We start from the raw sequence: 13,410 nt of genomic DNA, 5'->3' as shown, positions 1-13,410 counted from the left end.
GCACTCCTCTGACACACAAGAGAAGTATGGCCAAAAGAGCTTTGGACTTAGGTGAGAGAATAGGGTAAGTAGCTTAGTTTGAAGAGGCTTTCTCTCACTTTGTTGTGTCTACAGGACAGGGAGTAAAGACCATTCTATCAAATGAGACATGGGGAATTATCATTTGCTATGCCAATTTCCTTTGGTCATTCTCTTGTTAAAAGCATACCTGTTTTTCTTTTTCATTTACTAGAAGCGCTGCACTTGTAAAGCTTTTAAAGGGACGGAAGATGGGCTCTAAGGTAAGGAAGGAAGAAATGTATAACCTAGATACCCCTGTGTGTACATATATACAAGTATACGTCTCTGCATGGGCTGTTGTTAATTTCTGAGGAAGACAGATACCTGCTTTAATAAATGGCTTCCATAGAAGATAAAAAAAAAACTTTGGAGGACTGCAACAGCACCCATAAGTGGTTCTTGCAGATTACTTCTGTTGCCTTGTAGGATGAATGGGCTCACAAAACCTTGGTGGAATGCCCATTTTAGTTATATTTGGATAATAATGTTGACAATCTGATGCATAGAGGGATGTGATAGATAGTCATAGTTTTAAATCCAAAGGAATAATGCTTTATATCGTTTTGTCATTACAAAGACATATGAACACTGCCACTGGAGGCAAAAGGATTTAACTTTTACATGCAAAATGATTCTTTATTGTAAGAGCTGTTAAAAGGAGGAGAAATGGTTCTAGTTGGCTCTATAGATAACTTATGAAAAGGCTGGATGGGTATCCAAGTGCATAAAATATCGATGGCTACTATGTATGAAATCCTATTGTACAATGTTAAACCATGGAGTTGTCCCATCTTGGGATCAGAAAGGGATTTTTTTCCATGTTGCAGGAAATTGGATCATGCCTTATTAGGGTTTTACCCTCCCCTGACTCCACTGCAAGATTCTTATTTGTTTTGTGTATTTTTTTTTTTTCTTTTTAATTTCGGTAGGTTGAAAGACACTTTTCTATGTACCTCTAATTGTGCAAATAGGTTGTTGCATTATCTTCTTTTGGCTTGGATTGAATCACACATACACATCGCGGGTAGGTACGAAATCCACGACACCTTCTTTTTTTTTAAACCACCTTACACGAAGCCACATAGTGCTCCAGCACCATGCAGTTTGGTGCACGCTGAAATGCTCCACAGATGCCAATATGTGGGGGTGCCATTAAGAATTAGTCTGCCAATGTGCAGCACTTTTTTCTGCAGGTCAGGAATGCATGCTTTCACTAGCCACAAAGATGTGAACCTAGCCTTAGCAGTGTTAATTTTGTCAAGAAAAACATTTTGGCAAAGTTTTCGTCAGCTGCATTTTTACAGTGACAAAAACTGAAAGTACAGCACATATTCGTCCACTGACGAAAACTGACGAAAATCAAATCCGTTTCCGTTAATGAACGAAAATGGGACAAAAATGTGAGGCAGGGACGTTTACCTTTGTGAACTAACTTCCGGTTTTCACGGAGCTCCCCCTGCTTCTGTTCCCAGCAAGCAGGCAAGTTGAAGCGACTGTGTGCACCGTCCGTGACGCCTGTAAAGTGGCGCATCTGTACCATGTATAAAACCTGCTGCAGCAAAACGGACATTTATAAAGAAAACAAAATTACATTTAAATTGGTGGCAACTGTTCGCCCAATACAACTAGCTAGTAGGTTTATTTTTTCAGTTGTCCAGCAAAAGTGGCAGAGGGTTGAGACAAACCATTTACCACTGACAGGTGCTTACTATATACTTGCATATATAGAAGGCAAAGCAAAAAGGTTGACTGAAATAAATCAATCATTCTCCATTGCTGAGTGCAAAATGTGGGTAACGCCTGATCCGGTGCTGATGTAACCGCCAAACGGTCCCAAATGGGGAGGGGGGGGGGGGACAGAAAACAAACCATACAGGGAGACCAATAGTTGTACTATTAAACAACATAATGTATAATTATAAACAAATAAGGTAGCGCAAATGACAAATCAACCCATATATGCAAACAGTAAAAAATATTTGCTACCTGTGAACCAAAAAGGACCCACTAGGCTCCAAACCCAGGATGCACCGTGATTGTGGGCACAAAGGGCAGCACTAGAAGGGAAGCCTAGATGACCAATAAATGTTTTCTTTATGATAATGTTCCAAATTGATATGAGGCATACAGCGATGAAAATAATTATTTGATCCCCTGCAGAGTTTGTAAGTTTGCCCACTTACAAAAAAACAAGGGGCTATAATTTTTATCATAACAAAGAAGTAAGTTTATAACATGCATACCTAGTGCATACCTGTCCTTTTATATTTACCTTCAAAAGCTGCTTTAAAATATGTTAACTAATAAAATAAATAGAAGAAAAAAAAAACTGTATAAAAAATTATATATATATATATTATACAGTAGGGAAAATAATTATTTAAACCCATGCAGATTTTGTAAGTGTGCACATTTACAACAAAATAAAAGGTCTATCATTTTTTATCATATGTGTATTTTAAATGATAGAGACAGAAAATTAATAAAAAATTCAGAAAAAAAAACACATGATAAAAATGTTATAAGTTTTAGTAAAATAAGTACTTGGTCACCTACCAGCCAAAAATAATTCTGGCTCCCACAGTTTGGCTACAATAGGTGCTCATGTGGTACACAGATTAGTCCTGTCAATTTAAGAAGGTGCTTTTAACAACAACTTATTCATTATGTCGCCTCATTCCATTCAAACCCACCACCATGGGTAACATCAAAGGACGTCAGAGACAAGATTGTAGACCTGCACAAGGCTGGAATGGGCTACATGACCATCAGCAAAAAAGTTAGGTGAGAAGAAAACTGTTGGAGCGATTATTTGGAAACGAAAGAAATACAAAAAAAAAAAACATCAATGGCCCTCGGTCTGGAGTTCCATGCAAGATTTTGCCTCATGAGGTAAGGATGATCATGAGAAAAGTGAGGGATCAGCCCAGAATTACATTGGATGCGCTTGTAAATGATCATAAGGCAGTTGGGACCACAGTCACCAAACAAACCATTGGTAACACAATACGCTGCCATGGATTGAAATCCTGCAGCACCCGCAAGGTCCTCCTCCTTAAAAAAGCACATATACAGGCCGTCTGAAGTTTGCCAATGAATATCTAAATGATTCAGAGTAGGATTGGGAGAAAGTGCTGTGGTCAGATGAGATCAAAATTGAGCTCTTTGGCATTAACTCAACTTGCCGTGTTTGGAGGAAGAAAAATGATGACTATGACTCTAAGAACACCATCCCTACACAACATTACACATTAAAAACATTATGCTTTGGCGCTGTTTCTCTGCTAAAGGTACAGGCTAACTTTGCCGCATTGAGAGTCCAATGGACAGGGCCGTTTATTGTAAAATCTTGGATGAAAACCTTCTTCCTTCAGCCAGAACACTGAAGATGGGTCTTCCAGCATAACAATGACCCCAAACAAACCGCCAAGGCAACAAAGGAGTGGCTCAAGAAGCACATTAGGGTCCTGGTTTCCCTAGCCAGTCTCCAGACCTTAATCCTATAGAAAACTTATGGCGGGAGTGACAGCCAAGAAACCTTAAGAATTTAGAGAAGATCTGTAAAGAAGAGTGGGCCAAAATCCCTCCTGAGATGTGTGCAAACCTGGTAACCAACTACAAGAAACGTCTTACCTCTGTGCTTGCCAACAAGGGTTTCACCACCAAGTACTAAGTCAGGTTTTGCTTGAGGATCAAATACTTATTTTACTCACTGAACTGCAAATCAATTTATAACATTTGTTTCATGTGTTTGTTCTGGATTTTTGGTTGATATTCTGTCTCTATCATTTGAAATACACCTATGATAAAAATGATACACCCTTCATTTCTTTATAAGTGGGCAAACTTACAAAATCTGCAGGGTATCAAATAATTATTTTCCCTACTGTATGCCTCATATCAATTTGTAACATGATCATAAAGAAAACAAAGCAGGTGGGTACTCTCGTGAAACACATTGAGATTTCAGCTCCTAGCCTACTGATTTACCCTCCAAGGCAAATTTTTATGCCTAACCAGTGAAAAGGTATATGTAATAGGGATTCCTAGCCTGGATGGATGCCATACACTATATTACCAAAAGTATTGGGACCCCTTCCATTACCCGCACATGAACTTTAATGGCCTCCCAGTCTTAGTCCATAGGGTTCAATATTGAGTTGGCCCACCCTTTGCAGCTATAACAGCTTCAACTCTTCTGGGAAGGCTGTCCACGTGGTTTCAGGGTTTGTCTATGGGAATATTTGACCATTCTTCCAGAAGCACATTTGTGAGGTCAGGCACTGATACAAACAAGAAGGCCTTGCTCGTAGCCTGTACTCCAATTCATCCCAAAGGTGTTCTATCGGGTTGAGGTCTGGACTCATGGCAGTCAAGTTCCTCCACTCCGAACTCGCTCATTCATGTCTTTATGGACCTTGCTTTGTGCACTGACCCAAATCATTTGGTGGGGGGGGGGGGGGATTAGGGTGATGGGTTGTTTTCTCTTTCGTTCATTAATGGACACAGCTCCAGATTCTTTGTAACCATTGGGTTATACTGCCCTCTACAGGAGTAGGACACTATGCAGGAAAAAGCTTGACTATGCCTATGGGAGGTCCCAGGGGGTATACATTCTGCTATAGGCACTGCCTAGTCAGGAGTAAGGACCTAGTTCCTTGCTGGGATCTCTGGTCCTGGCATCTTTTTTCCTTTTTAAATGGATTTTTTTCCTATCTGTTTTGTTCCTGTGCGAATCTACTATCAACTGCCGGACTGGGCGAAGGACTGGATAATCTAGATCCAGAGGGTCCCCCCAGTCTGGCCAGTGAGCGTTTGCAGGCCTCAGCTCTGCTCTAGGTTGGCCCGCGACATAGCCCCACTGGATGGGGGCTGGCCTGCGAGGTAAAACGTCTCACGAGGACGCATACGACCTGGCCTCGGCCTGAGTCACAGTGTTCCTCCTGGCCAACAGTCACACATCCCAATGGAGCGGTGGTCTGTCTGGAGCAGTGCCCACCCTGTTCCTGGACTGGTAAGTAGCTGTCCGCCCTCTACCCCTGAAGGGTTTTGGGGTGGACATTGGCCTCTCCCTGGGACGGTGGGACCCCCGAGTTACCAAGGGACCACATGCCGCCAATATTGTGGAGGGCACCTACCCCTTTTAGCGCTGCGGGACCATCAGGATACCCTGCCTTATAAGGATTCCCTGCTTAAAAAGTGGATGGTCCCACCTGTAGTGGACTCGCTGGTTTCCAGGTTAAATAAAGCTACCTTAATTACGATTGAGGAGTCCTTGGCCTTTAAAGATCCAGTTGATAGGAGAGCAAAGGTCATCTCTGATTTCCATTTGAATGAAGACATTGTGTTGCCTTCCCTGTGTCCCAGGCCTAAACATCTTAAAGCGGAGTTCCACCTTCCCCTCCAAAAATTAAGTCAGCAGCTACATACTGTAGCTGCTAACTTTTAATATTAGGACACTTACCTGTCCTGGAGTCCAGCGATGTCGGCACCGCAGCCAATGTTTCCATCGGCTGTTGGGTGATGCCGCCGCCATTGCTGGTAAGGGATCCCGGCAGTGAAGCCTTGGGGCTTCACGGGCGGGCTCTACTGCGCATGCGCGAAGCGCGCTGCACGTTTCTATTGACTCGGTGGCTAGGGAAGGAGGAGGGTGCCAAACTTCCGAGGGACGGCGCCTTATCCCAGAAGTGGGGAAGAGTACCTGTCAAAAACAGGTACCCGTTCCCCCCCTCCCCCCTGAAAGGTGCCAAATGTGGCACCGGAGGTGGGAGGAAGCAAAAGAGTGGAAGTTCCTCTTTTGGGTGAAACTCCGCTTTAGGGAAAATGCTCTGTATTCCCTGGATGTGGTTTGGGCAATTAGGGTGTACCTGGCAGCTACAGAGTCTCTTAGGAAGTCAGACTCACTATTTGTACTCATGGCTGAACCTCGAAAAGGGTTGGCCGCTTTTGCTGTGACCATTTCCAGATGGATCAGACAGACAGCGATTCAGGCCTATTCAATTAGGGGTCAGGTTCCTCCTTTCCCTGTTGAGGCGCACTCTACTCGGGTGCTTAGTGCCTCCTGGGCCTTCCGTCATCAGGCATCAGTGATGCAGGTTTGCAAGACGGCAATCTGGTCATCTGTGAACACGTTCACAAAGTTTTATAAAGTGGATGTGTTGGCATCTGCAGATACTTCTTTTGGCTGCAAGGTTTTGCAGGCTGCTGTTTAGAGGACCTGGTCCCCTTTGAGGGTGTATTGTGTTTTTCAGATCCGCTCCAGTCTTTGTTATGGTTGAGATCTATGTTACCTGGTTGGCTACGGTTAACCTTGGGAATTTTTTTTCTGCTGTTTTCCCACCCCTCATGTTTAACACTGCTTTGGGACGTCCCAATGGTTTAGAAGAATCAGGAACTGTGTCCGTCAATGTTCATTAACCGACACAGCACCCACCCCTTTGTGGAGTTGACTTTCTTCTGACACTGCTTGTAACAAAACTGAATGCCTATAGCAGAATGTGGGTGTGTACCCCCTGGGGACTGCCCATAGGCGTAGTCAAGCTTTTTCCTGCCTAGTGTCCTACTCCTGTAGGGGGCAGTATAACCCAATGGTTAACAAGAATCAGGAGCTGTGTCCGTCAATAAACATCAGAGAAATTAATTTTATGGTAAGTCAAAAATCCAATTTTTCAGAGGTCGGACCAAGACATTTTGCACAATTCCATGCTTCCAACTTCATAGGAACAGTTTGGGCAGGGCTCTTCCTGTTCCAACATGACTGCACACCAGTGAACAAAGCAAGGTCCATAAAGACATGGATGAGTGAGTTTTGGGTAGAGGAACTTGACTTACGTGCACAAAGTCCTGACCTCATTTTGATAGAACACCTTTGGGATGAATTAGAGCGGAGACTGTGAGCAAGGCCTTCTCATCCACATCAGTGCCTGACCCCACAAATGCGCTTCAGAAAGAAAGAAAACCCTATGGACTAAGACCGGGATGCCATTAAAGTTTATGTGCGTGTAAAGGCAGGCGTCCCAATACTTTTGGTAATGTATGTATGTCTTTGCTGCTGTTCTACATCTGTGCAGTACAATATTTTAACTGTTGTACCATTACTTAAGTGACTTTGCTTGTTTTTAATTTGTGTACTTAAATACACTTGTACAATTGTAATCATGATGAAGATCTTGTGGAATCTTGTGGAATGTAGCCTAAGACAGAAAATGTGTTACTGGCAAGCCATCAGATGAAGATAAAGGGCAAGAAATCCTAAAGAAAAATGGTTGCATGCCACCATATTTAAAAATTGTAAGCTGCAATATGTTTCGGTGGTTTAATACCCCTTTAGGCCGAGTGATCCTGGTATGATTGGCTAGCTATACAGTAGTACCCTTCTCAGGGAAAGGAGATATGAATGTATGTTGGGTAGAAAATGTTGTAAAAATATTGTATTTTTATTTTTTTATTGGAAAGAATAGGGTTTAAGACAGGTAGGTCAGGCTGGTGTTTATGGGTCACGTGCTTCTATTCTACAGCCCATAGTGGGTGTAAGGATATAAACTGAATGCATCCCAGCTTTTATCCAGATAAGTTAAATTCACTTACACAATTGTTCAGATAAATAGTTTAGGAAATGCTTTTATGGCCCCAGCCAGGGCCGGCCTTAGGTGATCAGGCGCCCTGTGCGAGCTAATCCTGTGGCAAACCCCCCCCCCCGCGCATTTTCTTGCACCTTTTTTGCACTTTATTCAGAGACACCTACACAAAGCCCCCCTTTTATCAGAGACCCCCCACACAAAGCCCCCCTCACATCAGAGACCCCACACACAGAGCTCCCTTACATCAGAGACCCCCCCCCCCCACACAAAGCCCCCTCACATCAGAGACGCCCCCCTCACATCAGAGACCCCCCCACACAAAGCCCCCCTTACATTAGAGACCCCCCACACAGAGCCCCCCTCACATCAGAGACCCCCCACACAAAGCCCCCCTAACATCAGAGACCCCCACACACACAGAGCCCACCTCACATCAGAGACCCCCCACACAAAGCCCCCCAAACATCAGAGCCCCCCTTACATCACAGACCCCTTACATCAGGGCCCCCCCCCCACATCAGAGAGCCCCTCTTACATCACAGACCCCCCCACACAAAGCCCCCTTACATCAGAGCCCCCCCCCACATCAGAGAGCCCCCCTTACAAAGCCCCCCACATCAGAGACCTCACTTACCTCACGTTGTCTGCACATGCACTCTGCAGCTTTTTTTTTTTTTTTCTTTAAACTTCCCGCCCACACATCCCTGGGGAGTGTGGGCGGGAGGAGGAGGAGCTGACGATCTCTCCTCTGGCGTCCTGCATGGAGGAGAGATCTGTCACTGTGGATCGGAGGCTGAGCTGTGTGTAATACACAGCTCGCCTCAGTAGGTGACCGTGAGGTGACCGAGGCACAGCTGCACAGCGGGAGGTAAGCGGCGGCCACGGCCTGTGTTAACCCTGTCCAGGCCGCAGACGCCGCTTACCTCCCGCTGTGCGGCCTGAATCGCCTGATCTTCTGCAAGCTGTGATGGCTGCATGGCGCCCTTGTTGCCCATGGCGCCCTGTGCGGCCACACAGCTAGCACACCCCAAAGGCCGGCCCTGGCCCCAGCCATACCCTGGTAGCTTAATTTTCACAATTTTTCCAAAAGGAGTACTTTTTCTTTACGCTAGCAATAACATATTACACTCTTACTTGTGTTTTTTTTTTTTTTTTTTGTTTATATACATAGGTGAACGAAGATGATACGTTTTCAATAGGTGAAGGTGATGAGGAGTTTGTTTCACATCGTAAGAACCACACAGCAAATGAGCGAAAACGAAGAAATGAGATGAGAGATCTTTTCGAGGAGCTAAAGAATGCTCTCGGCCTTCACAATCTTCCAAAAGTTTCGAAGAGCTATATTCTTAAAAGGGTTTGTCCTGACTTTGTTTATTAAACTGACACTGTCAAATAAGAAGCACAGGAGCCTCCATTGCTGGTCTTCTTTAGAAACTGCTTGATGCCTGGCTTTGTCTGACTTCAGTTCTCTTGAGTCACAGACTTCGAACAAACCTGATGTATAAAGTGTCTGAATTTCTTATTAATATACTTGTCCTAGGTCAGCTACTCAGACTACATTGAAGCCAAAGCATCAACATTACAGCTGCCATATCAGCATTTAAAAAAGGACAGATCAGCAATAGAAGCCTCAATTATTCCTGCATAAGTTTCCTTATAGACTTATAGTAATTCAGCAGCTTGATGTATGTGTAAAGCTTTGCTTACATTTTGTCATCCTTCCAGGCAATAGAAGAAATTGAGGGGTTAACCGATACAGCAGATAGCCTCATAAAGCAAAAGACCTTGATGTCTCAGAAACATAATCAGTTGATTAAGAAAGTGTCAAATCTCTCAGGTTGGTGGAATGTAATAAATAAAAAGCTATATCTGGTTAGATGATCAGCACTGCATGTTAAACTAAAACATACAGACATTTATAGGTTACTCCACACCAAGGCCTGCATTTCACAGCCTATACATAAAATCCAAGCCACATGGTGCAGCCTGTGATATGTTGCAGTTTTCTCGCTGCCTAATGCAGCAGAGAGAAATCCACAATTAGAGGGGAGACTTGTAACATGAAAAGTCTGGTGATCAGGCTTTTTTTTTTTCTTTTTTAATCGATTTATTTACTACATTTGATTTAATAGCGCATGGCTGACTTCAGTCTTGAAGTCAGTGGAGTGGTAAGCATATTTGTAAAGCTCATCGCTGTCAATTGCTATAATGTTGCTTTGATTTCGATTTTCATAGGAAAACCAAAGGAAGTTGTGCTGAAGAAACTGGAATACTTATATGCAAAGCAGAGTGCTTTGGAAGCAGAGAGTGAAAATAGTGCTTTGGAAGCGGAGAGTGAAAATAGTGCATCGGAAGCAGAGAGTAAGAAGAAAGACTTTGTGGAGGATCATACTCTCAAAGCATCTGTGAACAAACCACCTCCACCTTTTCCAACCTTGAGACTGGAGAATAAAGCCAATGATGAATCTTCATGTAGTAAAACTAAGAAGCCTATCATACTCGCAAGGAATCATGTGCTGCATTCAGCGGGAAGTAAGTACAAAATAACTTTCCTTTGCCTAGGTTCACACTAGTTCTGCTGCATAATTTTGCATTTCTCTATCGTTCATCGACAGACGCAGCTCCATCTTCATTACTAGTAGGGTTATGCTCCTCCCATCAGGAATAGGCACTACGCAGGCAAAAAGCTTAACCACACCTATGGGGGCTGTCCCTGCAGGCATAACCCCTCACACTCTGCTATCATTAATCAGTTTGATCTGCCTAGTGTTAGGAATAGGACCTAGCCCTGCTGGGACTTCGGTCTTTGCTTTAACAGGGAAAGTTTGTGATTTTTTATTTCTCTTACGTCCTCCGACAGTCGCCGCCTCCTCTAAGTCATCACAATTGGGTATTGACTTCCGCTCCGCAGGAGTAGCTAGGCATAAGACTTAGTCAAAAGAACAAAGGCATTTGCATATATACACCCATGGGGGCTGTCCCACTGGTCAATACCCCCCTGCAGTGACCACTCCCAACTCAGTTTCTTTCTGCCTAGCGTCAGGAGTAGTTAGGCTTTTCCCTGTGCTGGGGCTCCAGTCTCAGCCTTTCTAATCTTTTTTTATTTGATTTTCTTTAAAAATGTCAGTTTTTTCTTATTATACTAGCTGTTTATTTTGTCAGCTTTAGTTTAGTCGATTCTTCGGATGAAGATGGATTCATGCGGAGCTGGGATTCGGACTGACCGCCCTGGTTCTCCAGGGCAGAGGGTCAGAGGGACCCCCAGCCCGCCATCGAGCGTTCAGCCATGGTTCACATCTGCGACACATCTGCGGTGCTGCAGTGTAATGTCCCTGGCTAACGGCATTCCCTGTCAGATGAGGACAGCGGCTTTCTGTTCTGAGACGCACCCCACGCCATCTGGTACAGGTAAGTACTTCTGTGTGGGGCCTCTGTGTGGGGTGGCAGTCCTGTGTTGCTGTGTGTCCCCCATGTCTGTGCCAGTGTGGGCCTCCCTGTTTTGCGATCCCTGTGGGGTCTGTTTGTACATACACTGCGATGGTGCTGTGTGTTTGGGGGAGCCCCTTTCCCTGTGTCACTTAGGTGTTTCACTGGGGGTGCAGGCGTTGTGTGTGGCGGCCGCAGCGGGGCGAAAACCGTGCGGTCCGCCATCTTTAATTTGGGCAAGTATGTTGGCTTCACTGTGGGCTGTGTTACATGCTGTTTTGGCGCCATCCGGCGCCATCTTGCGTGTGACAGAACGATCGTTCCGCACATGTTCGGAAGTCTCCCATTCAGTTCTGTGGGCAGCTATTTTCCCTGAGTCCCTTGCAGCTTATAGTTCGCTGGGGTCTGAGGCGGAGGTGGAGGGGGTTGATGATTCTCCCCCGGGGTCGCCTGAAGAACGCACGACCATGGATGGATGAATTGATTATTTCTGTGAAGGAAACACTACATTTGGAGGATGAGCCCAGTCCTCCGGGCATTGTGTCCTCTTTTGGGACACACAGGACCCGCAAGTCGTCGCAGGTTTTTCCCTGCCCCGCTGAGTTTCATTACACTGTTAATGAGCTGTGGCGCACTTTAAAACGTCCATTCCTGGTTCCTAGTCAGTTTAAATTACTTTATCCCTTTGCACTGGCTACGGAATCGCGATGGTGTGTGCCTCCACAGATGGATCACACTGTAGCCATGTTAAACAAGGCTACCTTGATTCCTACTGAGGAGACCCCGATTTTTCGGGATCCCACGGACAGACGGTTGGAGTCTCTAGCCCGCCATTTCTACACGGTGGCGGGCTCCTTGCTCAAACCTGTTTTCGCGTCCGTCTTGGTGGCTCAGGCGGTGGCTGATTGGACTAAGGTGCTTAGGTGCAACCTCGTGTCTGATTCGGTTCCACCTGCTAGGCTAGCTATGGTGGATCAAATTCACCAAGGAGTCATGTATCTGTGTGATGCGGCCTTAAATGAGGCCCCTTTAGTAGCACGCCTGTCTAGTGTTGCGGTGCTTAACCGTCGCCTGATCTGGCTAAAGAGCTGGTCGGCTGACCAGTTTTCACGGAAAACAGTTGCTGATTTTCCCTATGCTGGTTCTCGTCTTTTTGGCGAGGCGTTGGATACATTGGTGAAAGGCGTCATGGGGGGCAAGAGCACCTTGCTACCCCAGAACCCGAAAAACAAGTCCTTTTGAGGCAAGCGGGGTTCCACTTCTCGATCCACTCAGGGGTTCTTTCGTGCCTTTCAGAACCAAACTAAAGGCAAGCCCTTCAAGGGCCAAGGTAGCCAGAAGAAGCCCTGGGCAGGTAAGCAGAAGGCCGGCACTGCCGGCTCGGCGGGCCAATCCGCCTCTGCCTGAAGGGGCGCTCTCACCCGTTTCAGGGGTGGGGGGACGTTTGCGTGGTTTCCTCCAACCTTGGCTGCTCCGAATTCCGGACAGGTGGGTTCAGGAAATCTTTCGATCAGGGTACAAGATCGAATTCCTTTCCCGGCCGGCGGACAGATTTTTTCCCTCAAATCTTCATTTGCCTCCGGGGCGTCTACAGGACCTGCATCGGGCGGTGCAGGACCTCCTTGCCCAGGGGGTATTTGTCCCGGTGCCTCATCGGGACAGATTTCGGGGGTTTTATTCCAATCTGTTCACTGTGCCCAGAAAGGAGGGCAAAGTGCGTCCTATTCTCGACCTGAAAGCACTGAACCGCTTTGTGCGGGTTCGGAAGTTCCGTATGGAATCTCTCCGTTCGGTGGTGGCCTCCCTGAGTCCGGGGGAATTCCTGGCCTCTATAGACCTGAAGGATGCGTACCTACACATCCCCATTTTCGAGGGTCACCAGAGGTACCTTCGGTTCGCGATAGCGGAGGACCACTATCAGTTTGTGGCCTTACCTTTCGGTCTCGCTTCGGCTCCAAGGGTCTTTACCAAAGTGCTGGCACCGGTTCTGGGCCTGCTAAGGGCACAGGGCATTGCGGTCTTGGGGTATCTGGACGATCTCCTGCTAAGGTCGGATGTCAGCCAGGACCTACTGCGCGATGTCCACCACGGTACAGACGCTTCAGGAGTTCGGATGGACTATCAACGTACAGAAGTCGTCGTTGTCTCCATCGGTTACAGCAAAAGAAGGGGGTTCCCCTAAGGGATTGGGACTTTTAAGGCACTCAGATTGGTATGAAACAAGTAAAGTAGTAGAGTATGTTTTGAAAAAAATATATCAAAATTTTTTTATTAAACAACCATGAAAATCTAAAAACAACAAAAATAAGTACATAGAAAATACACATACAGAAAATGCAATACA

At 45.6% G+C, this 13,410-nt stretch overlaps 1 protein-coding gene across 1 annotated transcript in view; it reads left to right on the top strand.

Moving 5' to 3' along the window:
- Positions 1 to 13,410, top strand: part of MGA (MAX dimerization protein MGA) — a 186,908-nt gene that overhangs the window by 135,384 nt on the left and 38,114 nt on the right. Inside the window, exons 18-21 of the mRNA XM_082274963.1 lie at positions 233 to 281; positions 8,812 to 8,994; positions 9,366 to 9,477; positions 9,876 to 10,172. Of these exons, the coding sequence (XP_082131089.1) occupies positions 233 to 281; positions 8,812 to 8,994; positions 9,366 to 9,477; positions 9,876 to 10,172 (641 nt within the window). The remainder of the gene's footprint in view (positions 1 to 232; positions 282 to 8,811; positions 8,995 to 9,365; positions 9,478 to 9,875; positions 10,173 to 13,410) is intronic.

The sequence above is a fragment of the Pelophylax lessonae genome (assembly GCF_965119305.1).
Source record: "Pelophylax lessonae genome assembly, chromosome: 13".
In the NCBI taxonomy this organism is placed as follows: Eukaryota; Metazoa; Chordata; class Amphibia; order Anura; family Ranidae; genus Pelophylax; species Pelophylax lessonae.
The sequence above is the reverse complement of the archived record's forward strand: the minus strand, read 5'-3'. Positions and strand labels throughout refer to the sequence as shown.